General features: G+C 41.6%; 2 protein-coding genes across 5 annotated transcripts; one reads left to right on the forward strand and one right to left on the reverse strand.

The window, feature by feature from the left end:
• The first annotated feature begins 14 nt into the window (after positions 1-14).
• atp6v1d (ATPase H+ transporting V1 subunit D) lies at positions 15-4,178 on the forward strand. Its single transcript, XM_010738420.3, has 9 exons — positions 15-211; positions 2,103-2,220; positions 2,305-2,384; positions 2,470-2,537; positions 2,620-2,664; positions 2,747-2,850; positions 3,155-3,221; positions 3,307-3,385; positions 3,475-4,178. Exons 1-9 carry the CDS (start codon positions 171-173, stop codon positions 3,617-3,619), a joined length of 747 nt encoding a protein of 248 aa, XP_010736722.1. The 5' UTR covers positions 15-170; the 3' UTR covers positions 3,620-4,178.
• A 623-nt stretch (positions 4,179-4,801) lies between these two features.
• On the reverse strand, positions 4,802-21,598 carry pals1b (protein associated with LIN7 1, MAGUK p55 family member b). 4 transcript variants are annotated; one of them, XM_010738419.3, is made up of 14 exons: positions 21,354-21,598; positions 16,859-17,304; positions 15,496-15,704; positions 12,106-12,183; positions 9,128-9,238; positions 8,586-8,747; positions 8,344-8,421; positions 8,080-8,263; positions 7,487-7,555; positions 7,294-7,365; positions 6,639-6,800; positions 6,235-6,437; positions 5,960-6,070; positions 4,802-5,730 (listed from the first exon to the last, which is right to left on the reverse strand). In XM_010738419.3, exons 2-14 carry the CDS (start codon positions 17,184-17,186, stop codon positions 5,554-5,556), a joined length of 1,944 nt encoding a protein of 647 aa, XP_010736721.2. In that variant the 5' UTR covers positions 17,187-17,304; positions 21,354-21,598; the 3' UTR covers positions 4,802-5,553. The 4 variants fall into 4 exon arrangements, with proteins under 4 accessions (XP_010736721.2, XP_019132528.1, XP_019132530.1 ...); XM_019276983.2 differs by having other exon boundaries at positions 9,128-9,250; XM_019276985.2 differs by lacking the exon at positions 12,106-12,183.
• Between the last annotated feature and the right edge of the window lie 4,144 nt (positions 21,599-25,742).

The following is a 25,742-nucleotide window of genomic DNA, read 5'->3' on the forward strand; positions in this document are numbered from 1 at the left end:
GGGGGGTTTATAGAGTCACATGACCAAGAGAGAGAGAGACAGAGAGAGGTCAGCTGATGAGATCACGACCATCCGAGCTCGAAAACACACCGTTTCTCCTCAGCCTGACGTGTCGGCGTTGATCCAGAAAGAAAAGAAAACTCTGCAAGCGTCGACTGAAGGACGAGAAGATGTCTGGGAAGGAAAGGATCGACGTGTTCCCCTCCAGGATGTAAGAGGCTCCTCGACACTTAGCTGCGTGCTAACTCTGTGTAGCCTCTCAGTCAGCTGTTATAATGTTTTTTTTTTTACTTGCAGCAGCTCAGACTGATTATTTATCTGCTCTTATCTGTCATATAAAGGGTCACAGATATATATTTATATATATAGTTTGTATGAGTGGTGTGTTACTGTGTGAAAGAGGAACAGTCCTTGTCCTTGTGTCATGTGATGTTTCTGAGATGTAAGCTGTCAAGTCTGAGACTGAACTGTCTTGATGATCTTAACATCTGTGTTTGGCCACACTGAGTCAATCATGTGAAGCATATATTTGTGTGTGTGTGTGTGTGAGAGAAAGAAGTTTTAATTTCCAGAGATTGGCTCTGGTGAAGCTTTTTCTGATAAATGTTTAAGTTGTTCTGGGATTTTTTTTTAAGGAAAACTCTTGAATAATGAAGACTGGATTCAGAGTTTTAAAGTTTTAAGTTGAATTGTACAAAAAGGAGCCTTTTAACAGTGCAGTGGTTACAGAGAAAAGGCTCCTCGAGGAGCTCTAACCGTTCGTTCTTATACATTTTTCGGACACCTCCCCACATACAGATAATATCATAACATCTTTTTTTTCTGCTCAGTAATCAGCATTATATTTTATATTATTTATTTATATGTTTTTCTCTCTCCCTGCACAGCCTCAGTTATAATCCACTGCCAAATAATTAGAAGTACACGAGACATGCAAAAGACAGGACAGGAATTTCTATAACACAAGTATCAGTTTATTGCTGGAGAATGAAACCTCTTAAAATAAATTTGACATACCAACTGATATTGAAATTGATTGAAAATTGATATTCCAACTTTTTCAGATAATATCAAGCTCTCCATTATGACGTATGGCGTTAAAATACAGTAGTGCAGGCCAATGCTTTTCACACAGGAGACAGGTTTATTACTAATAGGAAGATTATTTTTCGACTTAATGGAGCTGGTCCAGAGCTAACATTGTTTATTTGTTTGTTTTTATTCCTCATATTTCCTCTTTGGAGTTTTATTTAATCTCCGCTTACTATCCTTTCGTCACATCTGAGCTCACGTGTGCGTGCAGGATAACTAAACATGCCCAAGTTATTTTAAATTACATCCCAGCAATGCACATAGTACACGTGAGGAGTGAAAAATCAACACATTAAAGGTCCAGTGTGTAACATTTGAGGAGATCTATGGACAGAAATGAAATATAATCTTTATAACGACGTTTTCATTTGTGTATAATCACCTGAAAATAAGAACAGTTACCTTTTTATAGTGAGGGTCTTCTTCCACAGTGGAGTCCGCCATGTTGAACCACCACGTTTCTACAGCAGCCCAGAGGGGGCAAAGTTTGACATCTGCTGTAGTTTCTTCTAGGGGAGAGGCGAGAGGTGTTCAGTCGGTTACAGTCTGACGTGTCACCACTAGATGCCGCTAAATTCAACACACTGGATCTTTAATAGCACTAGATGCCGCTAAATTCAACACACTGGATCTTTAATAGTAGTTAATAGTTGGCAAAATCATCTCAAAAACCCCTGACAAATGGATGTAATGCAACAAAAAGACTAACCATCTGTGATCTGATTGTACAAAACCTCCAATTTGAGTCAATCTCAGGAGCAAGAGAAGAAATTAAGACGGCTTTAAAACTAGAAATCCAGTTTCTGCAACAAACCCGAGGATAAGTACGTCCTGTATGAAGACATACAGCCGTATAAGTGCCAGTCTGATTTGGACTTTGGCGTACGTCAGACAAAAAAAAGGGAAAATTGTTGTTCCAGCTGTAACACGACCCCTGTAAATGAATCCTGTGTACTTTTACTGCGATCGGTGACATTGAAAATGTGTTGTTGTTCTGTTCTGGCTCGCAGGGCTCAGACCATCATGAAGGCTCGGCTGAAAGGGGCTCAGACCGGCCGCAACCTGCTCAAGAAGAAATCCGACGCCCTCTCCATGCGCTTCCGTCAGATCCTTCGCAAAATCATCGAAGTCAGTAATGAAAAGAGAAAAAAAAGAGTTTGTTCTGCAGCTCCAGAAGAGTTTCTGAATGTGAAGTTTCTTTCTTTCTTTCAGACTAAGACTAAAATGGGAGAGGTGATGAGAGAGGCCGCCTTCTCTTTGGCTGAAGCCAAATTTACAGCCGGAGACTTCAGGTGAGAGTCGGAGAAGGATCACGTGATGCATTGTGTTTGGCACAGATGTATCTGTAACTCTGTGAATCTTTAATACCGTCTGCAGCACAACTGTAATCCAGAATGTCAACAAAGCCCAGGTGAAAGTCCGAGCCAAGAAGGACAATGTGGCAGGTCAGCTTAAGAAGAATCACCTCTTTACTGCTCACCGTCGCTGTTTGACGAGTTCTTACACACAGGTTTCTCTTTGTTTCAGGTGTCACCCTTCCTGTTTTTGAGCACTACCAAGAAGGCGGTGACAGTAAGTGACGTCACGATTAGAAATGTAGCTTTTGTGGACAGGTGGGTGAGTTCTCACACCCTCTCTCCGCCGTGTCTTTCAGGTTATGAGCTGACCGGTCTGGCCAGAGGAGGAGAGCAGCTCTCCAGGTTGAAGAGGAACTACGCCAGGGCTGTGGAGCTGCTGGTGGAGCTGGCCTCCTTACAGGTAGGAGGTGTAAAGTAGTTAAAATTAGGTTCACATCGACCAGCTTTGACATTAAAATGCTGTTTGGGAGTTACATATGAATGCATCCATAATAATATAATATAGGTGCATTAATTAACACTCTTTCTGCTTATGAATATTCCTAAAAATCATATATAACAGATCCCATTTGATAGGACTGAGTGCGTATATCAAATTAAATAAAAATAGTATAGTAGATTTTTGAATATTTATCACTGGAACAAAATAAAAAACTAGTGTGATTGAGAAATCCTGACTCACGTTGACCACTCTCTGTCCGTAGACATCTTTTGTCACTCTGGATGAAGCCATAAAGATCACCAACCGCCGTGTGAACGCCATCGAGCATGGTAAGTTCCTTTTTTTTCCACACATTTGTTGCATTTTCCTTAAAGAATTAAAGAACAAAGACAAGATATTTATCACGCTTTGCAGTGATTATCCCCCGGATCGATCGCACCCTCACCTACATCGTCACAGAACTGGATGAGAGAGAACGAGAGGAGTTTTACAGGTGATTAATTTACTATTTTATAGATTCAGTCCACTTAACCTTCTGTTTTTTTGTCCTAACGCTGAACATGTGTCGTTTTCCTCCGTCAGGCTGAAGAAGATCCAAGAGAAGAAGAAGCAGCTCAGGGAAAGGACAGAACTGGAGATAGCGGCCCGCCTGGCTGCGCTGGGTCCCATCGCGGAGCCGGCGAACATGCTGACGGAGGAGAGAGATGAAGACCTGCTGTTCGAGTGAAGCTTTATTTTAAAAAAAAGGCACCGAATTCACCCAGCATCCTATTTATTCTGCGCCTCTCAGGCCACGTCTACGTCTTCTCATGCAAGTGATGGAAGTTGTTTTTTTTTTCCTGTTTGTTCGTGTACACGTCTGTGATGATTTGTTCTGTTGTTCCAGCGCCAGAAGGTTCTGTGTGTTTGCAGATCAGAGCCAAAGTGTCGTCACACTTGGCTGTCATTTCACTATGATAAAATAATCGAAATAATAATAAGAATATAAATATGTTTACAAGTGTTTTTTTTTTTGTGAGTGAAAGTAAAAATCATTCCCTGCGACGCATCGACTTGTAGACATTTCACTTCCCAACATTTAGAGCCATTGCATGCTGTGAAGCTTCAGGTGGTTGTAGATGTCAAAGAGTGTGTGTGAGTGTGTGTCGTGGAGGCCCGTCCCGTTGCTGACCTCGTTACCTCATTTGAGGATGTTTACCATTGTACCCTGATTGAACCCCGCTGTAAACCTCGGTGTGCAAGTCAACGAAGCCTCACACTAAATAAAGTTGTTGTCGATATCCAAACGCAGCCTGGATTTTTGCCTGAGATTAAAACTTTTACACGTTTACAGAAAGATCAAATCTTTTAGTAACACTTTATGTGAAAACCACGTCTATACTGGATTAATAATGCTTCATGACTACTAATGCACACACATCAACAATGAACTGTAGTAAGGACTCTATAACAGTTCATGCAGTGCCATAATTTATAATTTTTATGATAAATAAAGTCAAGTACTTATTTAAGTATCTATAATAATGCATGCTTCATTATAATGTTTAATTGTTGGTGTAACGTTTGATGTATTTTCATCTATTTAAAAGAAATACAGGTGTGTTTGTGTGTGTAGGTAGTCATAATGTATTATAACGAGTCATGAGCATCTATAAGACACTTGAACTCATGTGTCATGACTGCTGATTAGTCCTAACAGAGAGTGTTACTACTTTCTTTCCCCGTGTGCTGGAAAACATTTGATCCAACTGTTAATCCAGCTGGTTAAGGAACGGCAGTCATCTCACACCGGTATTCAACATGTAACACATTATTTTTAGCGACCGCACAACTCTCTGCAGGAGTTGAATTAGTACACAATCATGTCGCAACGACAATATTATCAAAGACTGAAGCTGAAATCAATACGTACGTCGCTTGTTCACATCTGATTTTATTAACACTTTTCATGAATTGTGCTTAGGATTTAACACGTACCCTGCAAAGAAGCGACACCGTATTTGTTGGAAGTGATACTCAGCAGTACTTTGCAGCATGATACACTGACGGTAATGATCACTGGCTACAGATTTACCTTAGATCTGGTTTGACAGCGTGAATGAGACATCAGACTAGACAAAATAATACCGACATCGGTGCAGAGGAAATCCTCCGACACTGCGCGTTACAGCAGATTTTTCTTCTGTGTTTGTGACTGGAAGACGTGACACCGGAGTGCTTCTCATACCTGCTTTATGAGGAAGCCGTTTCCAACACTCTCCCGGTCGAATGTACCATTTTGTATATTTCACTTACACAAAAAGTAACAATAAAATATCCTTTTGTCTAGAAAATATATATTTACAATTATAAATAGCTATAAAGAATAGGATAGAAATATTTCTATTGGTCTGATAAATGACTTTGCATAAAACTGAACAAGAATCGTCATAAAACAAAAAAAAGAACGAAAATCACCAACAAAGACACACACGCACACACGCACACACACCAACAAAAAGAAATGTAAGAAACTCGAGTCCATCCCTGCAACACGTGGTAAAGATCAGCTCCTCTATAAACGAGGAGAAGTGTAAATCCAGTGACAACCAGCACTGTCCATCCTTCATTTTTTTTTTGAACATTCATTGCTGCTCCTCCGTTGACCTCCCCGTGACCTCTTCAGCACAGCCAGGAGGTGGGCACCCACTGCGGCTCAGTGTCCAGCTTGTCTATCAGTCTGCGCAGCTCGTGGAAAGCCTGCTCCGGGTCCATGTTCACGATGGTGGCGTCAAAGAATTGGCTGAAATTGTGCTCCATCTCGCGGGCCTTTTCGATAACCTCCTTCAGCTCTTCGGGCTGCGCACAGGAAACGAGACACGGCTTTTAAAAACAGGGAACTATTCGACATAAATCTTAAATGTTGTTTCTATTTTTATCATTAAAATAGTTTGAAATCATTGTGAGAGTCGTGTCAACACAGTCTGCTTTTACTATTTCTGCTTTGTTATGTCATAAACTACGACATCAACAGTGTGCATATTAACTTTGAAAGTGGAATAGTTTTGCAGCAGTGTGCAGTGAGTACCTTTGGTGTTTTCCCCTCTGTGGCCAGCAGGGTGCGTAGTCGTTCCTGAGAAGGAGGAGCGATGAAGATGACATAGGGCTTGAGGTTGGAGGACCTCAATACCTGCAGGGACTGATGAGGAAGAACGGGGACGTGAATATAGGAAACCAAACCACCCATCTGAGATTCATCTATCTGAGATTTATGTTCAGGGCATAATTATGTTGTGGCCGAGCCGCAGTGGTTAAGATGAAGACAGTGGGATGGACCAGGTTTTGTTTGTAAGTGCTCCTTACCCTGGTGTGCAGGCAGAGCAAACAGATGCGTCCGGAGTTGACGACGTGTCGGACCGAGTCGGTGCTGGTGCCGTACAAGTTCTTCTCGTATTCGCCAGACTCGATGAACTTCCCGCTCGATAAGTCGGTTTCAAAGGCAACCCGGCTCACAAAATGGTACTCGCGTCCGTTCCGCTCATGTACCCTCGAGTTTCTGGTCGTGTCTGAGCCGTGAGACAAAAAAAAAAGGACAGATCGATTTGACTTGTCGTGAATCATCCTCAGACAAAACTACACAGCAAGTTGTCAGTTTTTTTTGCTGATGAACTGTGATTTTATGTGTCTGATTCTGATTCAGGTCCCTCATCTGAAATCAGGAACATTTGTTTGATATTTGATGCTCTGACAAAGCATCGTGGACTCACGTGGAACGGCGACGGCAAACTTTTCGGGCTCGATGGACAGAAGCCTGCGGCGCAGCTCATCGTGGCCGCTGTTCGTGGGACCGATCAGAGCGATGGGGCGTTTGCGGTTGGCAGGCTGGTGATACAGCGACATCTCCTCGTAGGTCAGGATGTCGTCGTAGTCTGAGGAGACAGTCGGTTTATGACAAACATACAAAACACTTTCTGACCTTTGACCTTCAGCTTTATTACATCATTATCCTGTGTTTTTATGAAAGTTTCTCCTGCTTCTTAACCAGACATATAATCACAGTCTATGACTGCGTGTGTGTGTTTCTACGTGTGAACCGATGATGAACACCACGGGTCCCTTCAAGCCATTTAGGCACCTGCTGGGCACCTGTCGGTGCCTCCTCTGATCCCGCCTGCGAAGACGGGACTAATCTGACCTGTGACACGATGAGTCTGGACAAGCTGCTGCCCCGAAACGACAAGACGTGTCAACTCCAGCTAACGTGTGAGGTTAATACTGAGAATGTGTGGAAGCTGGCCAGCACAGAAGAAGAAGCAGTCTTTCAACTGGCGTCTTAATGAGAAGAGACAGTTGCAGTTTTGTGGGTAGCTGCTTGTGGAAAGAGTTTGTAACCCTTCTTCTGAAGAGACACGGCAGTCTTACCGGTATTTTTGCTCAAGTTAGTCGTGGCCTTCTTCCTTTGTTTCTTGTTTTTCTTTGCATACCAAAGCTTTCCTGGAGAAATGAGTCCAAAAAATTGTTTGTTTTATCATTTCACACCAATTAGACACCACATAGTCTTTGTAATATAAGTCAGGATGGAAGCTATGCGCGTGTTTCATCGTGTAGCGCTTACCTTGATGCTCTCGACTCCTTTCTGTTATAGTTTTCTTCAAGGTCTCTCTCTGCTGCTGGAAGCTTTTCCCTGAAAGAGACGTTTTTCTATAGTTATTTAAAACCGTATGTTTTAATAGATTCAACTGATTTTGGTTGATGCGCGATAAAAAGTGTTTATAGATCGAGACTTTCCAAAAGTGCTGAGGCGACGGGCAAATAAACGTGCAGCCGCCTCAGCTTCTTGCAGCCACAACAGGCCGGGGTCAGAGCGTAATCGCAAATTATTCTCAGGTGTTTGTTTTAATCTACTTGACGTGCCAGATGGGTGGTGTCTCCTGCCAGGATAGTAGTGCCAGAGGTAAGTTATTAGTCACAGACTTTACTGTGACTGAATTCCCACAAAGGATGGAATACATCATGAGAAATCCTGTGTAGTTTGTTTATAATGAACATCATATCAAGTGTCTTTTAGGAGATATTTCGACTTTTTAGTTCAAGTGGGTTTAAAAGATCTGAGCTACCCGTGTGCTATACTTATAGATTTGTTGTATTGGTAGCAATTTGTCCTTGCAGTGGAGCAATAAGCCACATATTGATGTTCAGCCCTGCTACCTGGAATGAGTCCAGCCAGGGGCTGGTTGTCCTCGTCTCCGTCCCTGTAGGCCTGCCACCAGTTGGGGTCATCCTGGCTGATGACGTGGAGGATGTCACCTTTCTGGAAGGACAGTCCCAGCTCACGACACGGCACGAAGGGGTCATCGGAGGGGTCGTAGTCAAAGTAAGCCCGTACGTGCATCTGAGGACAGGGTTTTACAGCGTCAAGGCATGCAGACAGGCGTTCCCACGCACACACGCCAAACATCATTAGAGACTTACCACAGTCTGTCTGTGTGGGGCAGGTTTAATCTGAGAGCTCGGGATGAGGAGGAAGGTCAGAGTGCCGTACATTTGTTGCTGATGGAAAAGATGGAATATAAATGAATAAAACAATATCTTTGACTGATGTTTTTGATGTTTGTTTTGAAGACATTTTAAGCACTTGTATGTACGCTGCGTACATGAGTACATGGTACAGTTGATTCACTGTAAAAGAGCGCTGAGTAACACTCGTCCCTCACCAGTAAATCGTGAACTTCATTGACGTGTTTCCCACGGATAGAAATCCCGTTGATCTCCAGGATCTCATCTCCCTCGCTCAGAAGGCCGCTACTCTCCGCTGCCCCGCCTTTCACCACACGACTCACCACCACACTGTCCATGTCGTTACGTACTGTTGCACCCTGATGGCCACACACACACACACACACAGTTGAAAATACTGTAGACGACACAAAAAAAGCAGCACGCCGGATAATTAATATGTCAAAACACCTCAGACTCGTAATATTCTCCAGTCTAAAAGCAGGAGGCAGAACAGTTTGAATACACATCGTTGTGTCAAAGCTTATGTTTTCAAACGGGCGTGTGGAGCTCACACTGACAGGCATTTTACTGCCCCGTTGGTTTGTGGGTACACTGACACACCCAAATGATAAATGTGAGTGGTGGAGGGCGGTGAGGGCTGAGAGTAAATGCATCTTTTTTTAAAAACTGGACTGGACACACTGGACACAGTAAAACATGCTGCACGAGTTCATAGAGGAACAGAAAGGCGTCTCACCAGCGGAGTGTCACGGGCCTTCTCCAGCCGCACCAGTTTGACCGTCTCTCCGAGGTACTGGGTCACGTTTTCCTCCGCCTGCATTTCCTGCACTGCCACACTGTCATGGGCCTGCATCAGTGCCTGCCACATTACACAAAACACAGAGACACACGTAGAAACAAACAGCACGCACGCACGTACAGGAATTTTTACAGAACAGACGATGGACACAAACACGGACAGAGGAATAAAAGGAGGAGGCGGCGTGAGGTAGAGAGAAACAAATCGCGTCGGTGTAGATGTCGACTACGGTTGGCATTGATATAATATAATTATAAATATTGAAATGACACACATTTATCAAGTGGTTTGTACTTGTCAGTGTGAGCTGACGAAAAAAAGAAGATACCAAACAAATTTCAAACATGCACCTGCTACAACAAGCCGAACCCCCCACCCCCGTCTTTTTTAACAAGACCAGTCAGCAAACCCACCTCGAGGCCAGAAATAAAACAAAGACGGCTCCTTCACTTCATTTAATGTGACAGGCGCTCCATACCCCACAATTAATAACCGTCGGTCCAAATTAGTTTCTCTATCCTGCAGCTGAGGGGGGACCTGAGAGAGCGTAGGCCAGGCTAAGCTTTGGTGTACGCACAATCCGTCTTAATCTCCCCAAGCATTTAGGAGTCAGGATGCACCACCATCAATCATCGAACACCTTTGGCTTCCCTGCGCATGAGGAAACCGTGTCCTAGAAAGCGGTGAGAAAGGAGACAGCTGGACTTGAGGGGACCCTGTTCTCTCTCACACATGTACCTGTCTCCATTAGCATGGGGTATGAGGTTGTCTACCTGTACAGGCTACAGGGTGACTCATGCGATTGTCTGCTCCCCCGCAGAGAGCCCGACATAATCTGTTTCCACTTTCTGTGCCCGGAGCGAGGCTCACATCAATCTGCCCCCGCTGGCTACACCGATCCAGCTCAGTGGAGGGGTTCACAAGGCGACAGGGGGGGAATTGGTCACATGGGTCAAACAGGCAGACCTCAGGGCACTCCCCCTGTCAGGACCCTTAACCATAAAATCACAGAGGAGTCTTCCACCTGAGGTCTGTTCTCACCTGACTGCCTTTTTAATGAACGATGACAGTCTGATAGAGAAGCAGACAGACGTAGAAACAAATGTCTGTTTGACTCTTTTCACACAGAAGTCACACAGGTAACCGAAATCAAAACTCCTCACGGCTGTGAAGGTGTACCGGTGATGTCGAATCGTTTCCGTACAGATGGAGCACGTGGCAAAGAGGAGCATCTTCATCGTTACTGGCTGAGCAGCTTTGACGCCGTACTCTATGATCTTCACTAAACAGGTTACAGCCAAAATGAGCTGCTCATAACTTATTAGAAATAAGAGGACAAATATTTTACCTCTTTGCTAATGGGTAATTAACATACTTTAATTATAAAATATTAGAACCCAATGATGTTGGATTTTTGAGACCGATACTAATTTTAGAGTGGAAAGTTTTGCTGATTATTGATACATTTATACACCTATATAGTGATTTTTTGAGCTGGAATGAAAATCGACCTTTTCTTTGTGGACTGGGCAATGATTTTGTTTAATGAAACTTAATAAAACTTAACTTAATTAAAGAATATTTAAGTCAAATCTTCTTTTTTCTGCATTATATACCAGAAAAAAACTGTTTTCATATTACCCTATGTTGGACAACACGCAGATACCAAAATGTCTGGCTGATAACATAGGCTCTATACAATCTTGTGAATCAAAACAACAAGTTGGAAATAGTCAACTTTTGAATTTTTAATCGCTGAGATTAATGGAGTAATATCACTGTAGGAATGTGTATATAGATTCAATTGTTTATTTGTTTTCCTTCTCTGGATCACTGTAATTTCTAGTAATTGGCACAGGTTGTGTGGTTTTATTTTACCCGTTCACTTGGTGACAGGATTCAGACGAAGAGGGTGAGTTGGGCCTGAATATTTTCTGTTGACCCTCTTGTCTAGTTTTGTCTCGTTATGTTACATGATGACAAGTTAAACTTTGTTGGTTGTTCTTTCACTGAATCAACACTAAAACATATCTGACATGACACTGGTTTGAACAAGTCTCGGTCAGAGCCAGCTTAGCCTCTTAAGCAGCCTTTTTTTAAATTGATAGTGGTCGCTGCAATCATCATTTACTGACACTTTCATATCTCTAAACTAAACTACTGTACATCACTTCAGAGAAATTGTAAACTACACCAAAGCTGCGGGCTGTCTTCAACACAAACACGCCTGATAAAAACAGAAAGATGTTTTTCTCATTGCCTTTTTTTCTTGATTAGTTTCAAAGAGTTTGACAAGCTGATTTACATAATGGCTTTTCTTGAGACCCACTAGATTCATCTTTGGAAGAAAACACAGCCCGGCTGACCTTGAGTTTTTCTTTTTTTCCCCCCACACACACACACACAGTAAAAAATGAATGCATCATAAAAAATTGAATCTGTAAAGCAAGCCGCTGCTCGGCCTGAACGCCCTCAAGCAAGACGATAAATTCCTGCCACCTCACGTGTCATGACTTCCTTCGTGAAGTTCCTGCTTTCTACAGTATCACGACGGAGCAGTTTGTTCTGCTTTTTAAAAAAAGGATATGACGGCACAAGGTGAAGCCGTCCTTCAGTTGTCTTTCAGCTGATAAACCCGTAAATCCCATTTTTCCCCGCTGATAATCTATGGACTATAATAAACTTAACCATGACCTCTGACCTCCAAGTGGAAGGTGCAAGAGAAACAATTACCCTATTGGAATGAGTACAGTATAACACTCATTATATTTCCAATCATCAGCGTCTTAACTCAGTAATGAGTTGATCTGGAAGGTTATGCTGGCTCGCTGAGCTTCGCTGCTTGTTGTCGTGTAAAAAAAGATTGTAGGTAAGGGGAGTTATGACAAGTCAGAGCTGGCGAGCTGACATCTGACCTGGAGATGAGGATTGGTGAGCAGAGCCCTGAGCTCCAAACCCTCCTTCAGCTGACTGGACTGGAGAATCTTCTGCACCTGAACAGAAACACACAGACACACACACACAGAACCATGCTGAGGTAAACTGTGCGTATTAAAACTATGATTAAATCTCTTGATTCCAAGCTGCGTCAAAAACAAGTAATTATTCTTAAAATACAGAGATCCCAGAGGGGACATGCTGTGTGAAACTGACAATCAGACATTCACTTCACCGTGGAGGTGAGAGAGCAGCCAGGAATCAAACATCTCTCTCTGTCTATAGTTCTCTTTTTCCATTCATGACACGACTATTTCTGTCACTTCTCATGTGAACCGAGTGCAGCGCTATGAATATCTTCCAGGAGAGACTAAAAATGTGCACTGTTATCTTATTGTCTAGCATAACTCGGCCTCCCACTGTTCTCTGACCTTTATTATATAAGCAAATGTAGACACAGATCAGTTGGCCAATATTTAAAATGGTGTGATTAACATCTAAAAAGCAGAACGCTCCCCAGACGACGCATTCTTGGATTTGGACGACTCGATGAAACATTTCCCAGCACAAGAAGCTCAGGGCAACTTTTTTAAAGATATTTTTTTTTTGCTTTATTTATTTATTTTGGATAGAATAGATAGGAATGTGAGGAGAGAGAGAGATGGGGAACGACATGTGGCAAAGGGCCGCAGGTCGGATTTGAACCCTGGGCCGCTGCTGAGCCTTCGTACATGGGGCGGATGCTCCATCGTTCATCGTTCAATTTAGACGGAGATATCCCGAACACGAGACTCCACCCTCACCCTGAAATTATTTAATGATTGTGTGCATTGCTTTCTCATCGTATAACATTATGTTACGTTATGTTCCATAATCGGTGCAAACCATCTTACTTTTTCACTGACATTAACACCAAAGTTGGTGCACTAACAATCATCAGTCCAGATTTATATACACAGGTGACCTGCAAAGCCTCTGCAGTCAGAGGTCCAAGCCTGACGTGCCTGAAGAGATCAGGGCTGTGAACTCTGTGCCAACTTTTAAAAAATGCGTTGATCTTTGTATGTTCTTGGTCACATTTTTAGTGATTTATTGCGTTCGACTTCTTGTTATCGCGTTCTGCTTTGTTATAAACTGTGTTTTGAAAGCTGCTATATAAATAAAGTTTATTATTATCATTATTACTGTATTGTTAATTCAGTAATGAGCCAACTGCGTCATGAAAAGAGTTTGGATTCTCACACAGTTGCAAGAAAACCCCCACAAGTTACCAACTAAACATTCAAGACAGGAGAGTGCTCAGTGTTCACTCAAAGAAACAAACTAAACCACAAATCCACAACAAGATGTCTTTATTCTGTGTGTTTATGAGTCAAAATAACCTAATTTAAACGAGCATAAACCTGGAAAGCACCTATCTAAACCACCACACATTACACAGCGACCCAGACTTTCCACTCTGCTCCATTTTTATCCCTTCCTTTCCTTTCTCTCCTCGGTCACATGGTTCTATTTTAATCGTTTGGTTCTTGTGTTGTCGTTTGGTGGGAGGATGCTATTGTTTGTGGCTTGTGTTGACTCATGACAGCAGGCGTTTTGGTGTCCCGTTACTCCATCTTTTCTGCCTCGGAGCTTAGTTCATCCATTACGCTAATCGAAGCTCCCACTAACAAGGTGACGCACTTTCCCGTCCCCACCACCCCCCCCAGCCAGCAGCGCTGCACCTCGGCCCACGCTGCCGTATAAGCTGCTGGAGTTTCTTTTTCTGGCCGCCCAGATCCTGGCCCCCTTCCTGCAGTGCGCTCTGCACCGAGGGCTGCTGGGAGATTAGTTTACCCCACCGCCAATCTGGGTGTTTCACAGCACAGCCGCTTAGTTTAGACACACACTTGCAGCTCAGACTATTATGCGTTATTAAGTGCTTCGGGAGCTGCGCCCCGGTGGGAGAGTGCATACGCTGATTTACTGTACGCAAGGAAAAAAACGTGTTGTGTGTGCGTGTGTGGAAAAATAGATCATCTCATGCAGCCCCTGTGTCTTCAAACCGCTCCTGTCAAGACTGGAATACCAATTCTGTAGCAGCGCTGCTCGGTGTCCTCTGAATGAACTCCACGCGGCTCACAGCAGCTTGTTTCGTCAAAAACAGGCCGAGTCTTACACATCTAGCCATCAGCTAAAAATCACACCGCGCTAGTGTGACTGCACTCAAAAGCCTGTAATACATTTGTTCATGTTCCACCTATCAAAAGTTGACACTAATCCTAATGAAGTGCCTATTGTGGGTGTAGGCTGTCATTGTTGTATAGAGTGTCTACCTAATTCGTATCACAATTTCTGTCTCTTTTTTTTTTATAACGGGGACTAGGCTCCGTGTGACAGGCTGCGTTTGAACGCTCGACGTGCAGAGGCTCGGCTCTGCGGGGATACAAGTCAATTACTGCCGCTTTGCTTCGGCGGAGGCCGACCGGCTCGTGTTTTGTCAACGAGGAAGTCAGGTGTGGCACATTCACACCTAGTCAAAACCACAAACGCTGAGATGTTTTCTTTGCTTTCTGTCACTCTCCTCACTGGAGTTCAGGAGTCGGCGCCGTCAACTGTTATTTTAAGGAGGACGCAGCGATTGGTGGACAGGAAAATCTAATTAAATGTCTTACACCAGTGATATACCAAACCACATATTTACACTTTGGCTCATGTCCTCCTCCTTCTCCTTGCTTGTCCATCACAAATACAGAGTATTTCTGCCATCTTAGACTCTTTTCACCTTGTTTTAGCTTTGTTTTTCCAGCTCGCTTAGTTTTCATGCGTGGCCTCGACCCAACATTTTGTTTTCACTCACCTTGTTAACCACAAGACAGTTTACGCCTCATAATTATTCAGACTGGCGTGGCTTTCTTTTGGGCTTGGCTTTGTTGAATTAATCATCACCTCGAGCAAAGGTTTTTCATGCATTATGGAGCTCGTTCTGATACTTTACTCACAGGGGGTACTTGCCTCTAAACAGAGGCTTAACAAGGTCCAAACCACAAATTGGCAGGTACAATCTAAGCGCCTTCATGCCTGTACGCACAAACCGCCTCCCCTGTGGACACCAATGCTTGTCTTGTGAGGTACAGAACTGGTTTTGTGGCAGAATTAAAGTAAGCTATTCATTATTCTGTGTTCAAGTCGGTCTGTTAGTTTTCTTCTGGAGCTGTGGACGCTAAAAATCACCCACGTTTCTAAAACTATACGATCCAGCAGTATTAACTACTGACTCAATACTGTCAGCAAGGATTTTTGAGATTTTCCATAACTTTTCATACTGCAGCAAAGTCAACAAGCTTCCACACAATGTTTGTTTTCATTGCTTCAAAGTGACCACGTACCTCCTGGCAGAGATCCTCTGCTTGTGCTGTGAGGGCTGAGCTGGGACTGACTCTGCTCTTCTGCTGGGATACGGCGCTGTACATGGTGTAGGCATTCCTGAAGTCCTCCTTGGCAAGGAGCTGCATTATCAGCTCCACGTCCTGCTGGCTTTGCACATCAGTCAGGCAGTACTGCGCCCACTTCAGGGCCTGCAGCAACTCCTCCAGTTCTGACAAAAGAGGCAAAGACGGTGAGGCGAAGAGGACAGAGAGACACAGGGGAGACATATGTCCAAGGTTTCCACCAGCACATTATACCCGTTTGACCCCATGATACATTTACAGTTCATCACTGCTAAACAGAAGTTTACTTTTTGCAAATTATGGTAAATAATTATTGTTATTTCCAAGAGGAAATCATAAATATAAATGTAATACAAAATACAAGTTGAGGAGATCTTTTGATGACTTTTGGAGGTGAACATATAATATTATGTCTTGGAAGTCACCCATCTAACATCACTGCTGCTGCTAAACAGAGTTGTCAGGTGTGTCACAGAGAAGAAGAACCTAAACAAAGAAATGAGCTGCTGCAGAATATTTCCAGTATGTGCTTGTTGTCCTTTTGGTAGATTTTTTTTCTCCTCCAGTGATGTGAAGAATTCAAACTGTGGAAGTCTTCATCTCTATTCAAGTCAGACTTTGACCTCAGTTCAAGAGTTGCTGCAGTGTTTACACTGGAGGTTTATCACTGGATCCATTTTACAGGATTTATTTTCTTATAGGATTTTAGTGTTGAGAGACCCAGTTTGACACAACACCAATAACTATTGCAGCAGTCTTCTTTTCTTTCATGTCAAAGCAGAGACACTTTCCATCAAGGCTGAAGGCAGGCTCACAGAGTCAACACACTCAGATCGACTGCAAATGTGTGTTTAGCGCCGACTTTCGAAGAAAGGGGTCTGAATATATAGACTATCAAAGATTCATTCGTTCGTTAATACACAATTCATCGATTTCTAAATAAATAATGAAATACTGGGCACATAAAACAGCTAAAACAATATTTTATGAACTGCACATACAATACACTTTTGTATTATCAGCATAAGGAATCAGGAATAATTTTATCTTCCTGTTGTAACTCTGTTCTCCTCAGTCCAGAGTTAGTAACACCAATCACCCTCCTCCACCGCTGCCCTCTGCTCTGCCCCCTCAGTAGTCTTTGTTTTGATCCCTTTTGTTTTCAGTTATTTTGAACACTCCTATTCTTCTGCGAGGTTTTAAATTCCTCCTTGCTTTTGTAACCTTCTTTCCTCCTTCCTCCCTCTTTGACCCCCATAAAGACCTTACAGCCCTCACGTCCCTCCTCTTCTGGACTCACCGGCTGCATGATGCTGGGAGCACGTGTCTTTGGCGGCCTTTTCCTTCCCCTCGAAGGTGGGATTGTCGATGCCCACCTTGGGGTTCTGTGACAGCTTCTTGAGCCTCAGTGAGGCGTTGGGGTCGATGTCGTGCTTCCCCCTGCAGTCCTCCTCTCTTCTCTTCCTCAGCTCCTCCTGGTAGTGCTGGATCCTCTCCATGTGGGCGCTGCCGTGTGGAGATTTGACAAGGCTTGTTTCCTCTCCTGGACAGTCCACTGCCCTCTCCCTATGGCTCTTGGCCTGACCAGAGGCCTCTTGCACATAACCGTTCATATGGGATGTGATCATCCTTGCTGCATCTGAGCACAGCTCAAACCAGCCCAGAGTTTGCTGAGATCTGCTCGAGTGTTACGAGGTGCTGGTGCTCAAATCCATAGCAGCGGAGGATGTTACGTGATCTGTCAACCTGAAATGCAGAAAGTTAAAATATTATTTTACATGGTAGACAAAATGATGTTGAAGGGTTTCATTGTCAGATAAGATATGCACCGGCTTGACCGCCAGTCTGACAGTGATCGGTAGCTCAACTGACACTACTTAAAAATGATACTGGAGAAGTCTAAAGCCTCGGCTGCCAACACGTTCCCCTTTTTTGTTGTACTTCAGCTGTAGTGAAAGATGAATCTGACTTTATTTTCATGAATATGCACTTTATTTGTTGTTAGTCTACCAAAGAGTATTAAGTAAGACTCTCTTGCCAATGCTGACATCATTTCACCACAACATGAAGTCCAGACACAGCTCATTACCTTTGCATATAAACAACTGCACAGCTGGTTTATATAGTCTAATAGGTATTATAATTATATATATTCTTTGTTTGAAAGTTATTTTTATGTCCTTCAGTCTCCTGTGCTGTGTAACATGTGCCAATAAAGCCTTGTTTGCTTTCTGACCCTCATTAACTCCGTCAAGGTCAGTTTAATTGATTAGTCCAACAGTGGTAACTAAGTAACTTGTTCAGCCATGTGAACCTCCTGTTTACTCTTTGAGTAGTTGTGTTGTAGTTCCTGAATTTTTCAGTAGATTTTAATGTATTCTAACTGTTTCTCCTCCTTCCAGCTGGCTACCTGTCAGTCAGGGCCAACATCGTCTCCTAACTCCACCGCTAATCTAACTTTGGCCTCAGTCACCTGAAATCCCTTCAGTTCAGCCTCATCCAACCGTTTGCTTGGGTACACCTGTCCCCAACTGTTCCGTCCGGTCAATCAAAACATCCATCTGCAGCCTCATTAAAGATACTGCTGATAAATATGATGACACACGACTACTACTACTACCTGTGCTGCCACTGCTGTGACTGCGGATTATAATCTATTTTAAGAACGTTACCTGTGTTAATTGGGATTAGCAAATTTAGAAGCATGACTGGGAGATGTTCACTCTGCGGGGAGTGAGAGTGTTGTGCAGGCCATGACGAAGCCATCTTTCACACAACGAAATGAGCTTCTGTTTAAATACCATGCACTGGCAAAGGTATGGTGTTCTTTCTCCCAACCTGCTGTGGCAACGCACTGCCGGCTTTACACATATTTCCTGGAACCAGCATTGTGAAAAAGACTTACATGTTAAACCGTCCTCATTACTACTTACCAGTTAAAGAAATTTTCCTGTGGGCACAGAAGAAAAAGGGTAAACGTGCCTGAGAGCCACCTACGAGCCTCGTGTCATACAGTCAGTCATACCCACCTGTCACCTACGACTTCAGGGCGGCCCTCCCCCATCTTCAACCTACTTCCCACAGCTAATTACGTCTGGCAGGTCTATCCCCTCCAACCAAACCCCCCCTCCCCTGCGGAAGCATTTAGCTACGTTTAGAGTGGCGGCTGTGCGGCTGACAAACAGCAGAGACTTCCAGCAGGGCCATCTGTTCCTGCAGGATTAATCAATCCTGGGATCTCGTGGCCTACTCTATCTCAGCGGCCATAACGGGACTGGAAGGATCGAGCGTTCGCCGTTGTAGCTCCAAAACTTTGGAATGAACTGCCGCTGCACGTTAGACAGGCTTCCCGTCGGTCTCATTTTAAAACCCACCTCATTGGCTTTTGACACCATGTAGAGTGCTGATTTTATGTTTTTTATTTTTATTTAATCTTGTGCGGGTAGTGCTTTTTATTTATTTTATTGTTTTTTTATCTTTCTATTGTCTACTTCATGTTTTTATTGTGTTATTTATTGTGTTTTATCTTGTTGTGCAGCACTTTGAAAACCTCGTGTTTGCTAGAAATCGTGCTATATAAATAAAGTGGATTGGATTGGGACTGGGAGGGATGTTGGAAAAGGTACAGAGGGATCTGGGTAGAAAAAAATGGGAATGAATGGAAGCGCGCACACCCACCTAGACATATGCAAACAAACAAGGCGATACGAACAGCTGGGAGGGAACAAGTCAAGAGTGTCTGCGAGATTACGAGAAATGAAATACTTATGTTATGTGATGTCAAATTGGACAGCTCGCTAAACTAAATAAGATGATGGGACTCTGGCAAACTCAGTAGGATCTCAGAAGAGATACAAACCAACATCGCTCCATCATGTGCTGGGTTCTCCTGGCCTCCCACAACTTCATGTACATTACCTTTCATGCTGGTCACTCAATCACAACAACAACAACAGAGCCATGAGATACTATAACGAGCTAGGAAGGAGGTTTTGTTTTCCCATGTCGGAGGAGTCCCAGTGTGCTGGCTGGTGAGCCGAGACAAAATCTGGAATATTAAACATATTTTTTCTTTCTTATCGGGTTGGCCTTTGGAGGATTAAGTGTTTTTTTGTTTGTTTGTTTTTTGTTGTTGGTGGAAATAAGGAAATCAAAATATTTTGCACTGGGAAATTGCTTGTTGTTTTTCTGTTGTGTGTAAATATATTTTATATTGGAAAATGAAAAGAAAAGTGGTATTTTGGTTTGTTCACCTTTGTTTAAGGTTGTATGAATTTTGATTTGAAGGTATGCACCCTTTGTGTTGTTTTTTCTTGAGAGGTAGCTAGTTTTTTAAATTGTCAGGCTGAGCCCAAAACAAAAACTAAAAACTAAAAATGAAATAGTTACCCCTAAAAACCGTCACAATACGGTTGAAAGTACTAGAAAATGCTTCCTCGTTGATACTCCAACATACTTATTAAATCAAACAGTTACTATAGTTCACCGTCCTCAACGGGCACATGTAAGACTATTAACAATAAGTCTGTTTTCATCAGGATGCGAGATAATCCCAGCTAAACATGGTGTCATAACATTATAACTGGAGGTTAATCCTTAATTAATTCCACTGAATAGATCAAAAATCCACTCAGTGAGTTGCTTTCATTTTAGAAATTGCTCTGACAAGTTGCAGCTGGTTAAGATAAATCTCTATTCTGATGTTTTTTTGTTATATAATAAAGTCAAGTCAACTTTATTATCAATGCTGCAGGACATACAGAGAATTTAAATTGTGTTTCCCTCTTATCCTGGTGCAAACAGCACTAAACATGAAATATAAAATATAGGTGAAGATAGATATAAAATATATACAGGCTAAAAGACATCAGAGAATAGAAAAGACAGTGGCAATTCTGGAGATATAAATAGTATAAATATGGCAAAACTGGAATAGGAATGAACAGTATAAACAGAGTTATTAGTATTAATATAAATATGGTAGTTCGGACAGTATAAACAGAGTTATTAGTATAAATATAAATCTGGTAGTATGGACAGTATAAACAGAGTTATTAGTATAAATATAAACATAGTAGTATGAACAGTATAAACAGAGTTATTAGTATAAATATAAATATGGTAGTATGGACAGTATAAACAGAGTTATTAGTATAAATATGGTAGTATGGACAGTATAAACAGAGTTATTAGTATAAATATAAATATGGTAGTATGGACAGTATAAACAGAGTTAGTAGTATAAATATAAATATAGTAGTATGGACAGTATAAACAGAGTTATTAGTATAAATATAGTAGCATGGACAGCATAAACAGGTCTATAAAAATGAAATATGTAAACAGCTGTACACAGTGCAAACTCAGTTTCAAGTATTGCAATTATTTGATTTTTCTGAGTCTGTAAAAGTGAAGTTAAATGACTTAAAGTCGCCTCGCTGAATGATAAATGACGGGTTTAAGCAGATCTCTGGTTATAATCAGCCACACAAACACTTTAAGTGGGTGAATATGTGGAAAATCGTCTGAAGCATCAGTCACAGTCCTGTGGTTTAAAAACTAGCAGTCATGGCTAATGTGGACGGATTTCAATGAGTCACGGTCTTTCCTATTGTGTGGGAATAATTGCGTATTTTTGAGCAACTTCACACACACACACAAAAAGAGCAACGTGTCGACTTGTTTTTAAAAAACAACATTTAAACGTTGTAAACATTAAAAAACAGCGAGGAGCTTAGCTTAGCGTAACTGCGTAGCTTAACGGTCGCCGTCCCGTTAACAACCGTTGTACTCACCGCTTCCAAAGATGTCGAGCTGAATGAGTTCAGGTGACTTCTTTATAATCCAAAAACGCTGTGAGGGGAAATGTGTGTTTTTTTTAATCGGTTAGAGGCAGCACACGGTGTCTCTCGGTGCTCACACGACCGCGCTCAGCCGACACAAACCGCCGGAGTGAGAGAGTTTTTGTCCGGGCTCAGTCGGGACACTTGTGGCCATTGCTGTTTTGAGTCGTCTCCCTGGCAACAGCGCGGCTCCACAGCGCCCCCTGTCTGCCAGACACGGAGCGGCCGCTTTATTAGGTACACCTCAGTCCAATGGGATCCAGTACAATCTCTTATTATTATTGTTATAAAAATTAGGATTGTACTGGGCTGCAAGTGTTTTAACTCTTAGAGGGAGTGTATGTGTGTTTTGTCTTTTTGTTTATTTTGTGTATTCCCCTTATCTAGCATGCGTTTGTTGAAGCTGCCTGGGAAAGGAAATTAAAAATGTTCAAGGACATGAGAAACAGACTAAAGGAAGTGTCATTTTGGACGAGAAACATAATGTTCATTACTAAGGGGAAAACCAAAAAAGGAAATCGTTAGTGGGAAGATGTCCGAGACAGCCCATTTTGAATGAATTGTATAAAAACTACCTGACAGAGCTCCACAGGGAGCCTTTTTCTCTGTAACCCTCTTGTGTGTTGCACTGTTAAATGCTCCTTCTTGCACAAGAATATTAAATTCAACTTAAACTTTGATACTTTGAATCCAGTCCTCCTTATTCAAAGGTTCTTCTTAAAAAATTCTCATGACAATTATTATTATTATTATTATTTTGTTATTGAGCACCGATAATACGGGATATGTACATAGATACAACATTCACAAAAGGGGGCGGCAGTAGCTCAGTCCATAGGGACTTGGCTTGGGAACCTAAGCCCAGCATGGACCGAAAATATGGAAGGTGGATCTCCTGGCCTCCCACAACTAATGTACATTACCTTTCATGCTGGTCACTCAATCACAACAACAACGAGGCCATGAGATACTATAATGAGCTAGAAGGACGTTTTATTTTCCCATGTCTGAGGAGGAGGCGTCCCAGTGTGCTGGCTGGTGAGCCGAGACAAAATCTGAAATATTAAACATATTTTTTCTTGGCCTTTGGAGGATTAAGTGTTTGTTTTTTTTTGTTGTTGTTGGTGGAAATAAGGAAATCTAAATATTTTGCACTGGGATAAACTGAAAGAAAAAGCCACTTGTTTTTTTGTTTGTATTGAACTGAAGTGAAGAAGTGATGATTGCTTGTTGTTTTTCTGTTGTGTGTAAACATATTTGGTGGTATTTTGGTTTGTTCACCTTTGTTTAAGGTCGTATGAATTTGGATTTGAATGTATGCACCCTTTGTGTTGGTTTTCTTGAGAGGTAGCTAGTTTTTAAATTGTCACTATACGGTTGAAAGTACTAGAAAATGCTTCCTCGTCGATACTCCAACATACTTATTAAATCAAACAGTTACTATAGTTCACCGTCCTCAACGGGCACATGTAAGACTATTAACAATAAGTCTGTTTTCATCAGGATGCGAGATAACCCAGCTAAAACTGGTGTCATAACATTAAACTGGAGGTTATCCTTAATAATTAATCACTGATAGATTCAAAATCCACTCAGTGAGTTGCTTTTCATTTTAGAAATTGCTCTGACAAGTTGCAGCTGGTTAAGATAAATCTCTATTCTGAGTTTTTTTGTTATATAATAAGTCAAGTCAACTTTATTACAATGCTGCAGGACATACAGAGATTTAAAATTGTGTTTCCCTCTTATCCTGCGCGAAAACGCACTAAACATAAAATATAAATATAGGTGAAGAATAGATATAAAATATATACAAGCTAAAAGCATCAGAGAATAGAAAAGACAGTGGCAATTCTGGAGATATAAATAGATAAATATGGCAAATTTGGAATAGGAATGAACAGTATAAACAGAGTTATTAGTAAAATATAAATATAGTATTGGACGTAATAAACAGAGTTATTAGTATAATATAAATATAGTAGTATGGACAGTATAAACAGAGTTATTAGTATAATATGGTAGTATGGACAGTAATAAACAGAGTTATTAGTATAAATATAAATAGTAGTATGGACAGTATAATAAACAGAGTTATTAGTATAAATATAAATATAGTAGTATGGACAGTATAAACAAGTTATTAGTATAAATATGGTAGTATGGACAGTATAAACAAGTTATTAGTATAATATAGTAAGTATGAACAGTATAAACAGAGTTATTAGTAATAATATATAGAGTATGGACATAAAACGAGTTATAGTATAATATAGTAGTATGAACAGTATAAAGATTATTAGTATAAACATATAATATAGTGATGGACAGATAAACAAGTTGTGTATATATAAATTAGTAGTATGGACGTTAAACGAGTATTATAATTGTGTTGGACCGTATAACAGTAGTTATATATAATATGTGTGGCGTTAACAGTTTTTATCATATGGTAGTATGGACAGTTAAACGGTTATTGTTATATGGTAGTCTGGACAGTATAAACAGAGTTTTAGTATAAATGGTAGTATGGACAGTATAAACGAGTTATTAGTATAAATCTAGTAGTATGGACAGTAAACAGAGTTATTAGTATAAATATAGTAGTATGGACAGTATAAACAGGTCTATACATAATATGTAAATAGCTGTACACAGTGCAAACTCAGTTTCAAGTATTGCAATTATTTGATTTTTCTGAGTCTGTAAAATGAAGTTAAACGACTAAAGTGGCCTCGCGAATGATAAATGACGGGTTTTAAGCAGATCTCTGGTTGTAATCAGCCACACAAACATTTAAGTGGGTGAAGTGGAAAACAGTCTGATGCATCAGTCACAGTCCGTGGTTTAAAAACTAGCAGTCATGGCTAATGTGGACGGATTTCAATGAGTCACGTCTTTCCTATTGTGTGGGAATAATTGCGTATTTTTGAGCAACTTCACACACACACCAAAAAAAAAGAGCAACGTGTCGACTTGTGTTTTAAAAAAACAACATTTTACGTTGTAAATATTAAACACAAGCGAGGAGCTTAGCTTAGCGTAACTGCGTAGCTTAACGGTCGCCGTCCCGTTAACAACAGTTGTACTCACGCTTTCAAGATGAGCTGAATGAGTTCAGGTGACTCCTTTATAATCCAAAAACGCTGTAGGGAAATGTGTGTTTTTATTAATCGGTTAGAGGCAGCACACGGTGTCTCCCGGTGCTCACACGACCGCGCTCAGCCGACACAAACCGCCGCAGTGAGAGAGTTTTTGTCCGGCTCAGTCGGGACACTTGTGGCCATTGCTGTTTTGAGTCGTCTCCCTGGCAACAGCGCGCTCCACAGCGCCCCTGTCTGCCGACACGGAGCGGCGCGGAGTAGGTACAACCTCAATCCAATGGGATCCAATACAATCTCTTATTGTTATGTTATAAAATTAGGATTGTACGGGGCTGCAGGTGTTTTAAACTCTTAGAGGGGTGTATGTGTTTGTCTTTTTGTTTTTTTTGTGTATTCCCCTTCTCGCTGTGTTGTTGAAGCTGCCTGGGAAAGGAAATTAAATGTTCAGACATGAGAAACGACAAAGGAGTGTCATTTTGGACAAGAAACATAATGTTCATTACTAAGGGGAAACCAAAAAAGGAAATCGTTAGTGGGAAGATGTCCGAGACAGCCCATTTTAATGAATGGTATAAAAACTACCTGACAGCGCTCACAGGGAGCCTTTTTCTCTGTAACCCTCGTGTGTTGCACTGTAACGCTCCTCTTGTACAAGAATAAAATTCAACTTAAACTTTGATACTTGAATCCAGTCCCCTTATTCAAAGGTTCTTCTTAAAAAATTCTCATGACAATAATTATTATTATTATTATTATTATATTTTATTATTATTATTATTTTGTTATTGAGCACCGATAATACGGGATTGTACATAGATCACAACTCACAAAAGGGGCGTCAGAAGCTCAGTCCATAGGGACTTTGCTTGGGAACCTAAGCCCAGCATGGACCGAAATATGGAAGGTGGACTGGTAGCTGGCTCCCTGAAACCCGTGGCTACAGAAAATGGATGGATGTAGTATTATATATAGTATAGCAAAGATATTATTACATCTTATGTGTAGGGAGCATTTTTAACTATTTGACTGCAACATCATTTATTGTTTGGTTTGTAAAAACACGAGACAGTGAGAGTATCCCCCTCTGAAATGTAGAGATAGTAGTTGTCATGTTTTGGAAATACCTATACTAAGTATAGTACAGTACTTGAGTAAATGTTACGTAGTTATGTACACTCATACATGGAAAGACCGAGGGTGGAATCCTCATATATCTAAATATCACTAATCAGCTGCC

The sequence above is a fragment of the Larimichthys crocea genome, chromosome XI, assembly GCF_000972845.2.
Source record: "Larimichthys crocea isolate SSNF chromosome XI, L_crocea_2.0, whole genome shotgun sequence".
In the NCBI taxonomy this organism is placed as follows: Eukaryota; Metazoa; Chordata; class Actinopteri; family Sciaenidae; genus Larimichthys; species Larimichthys crocea.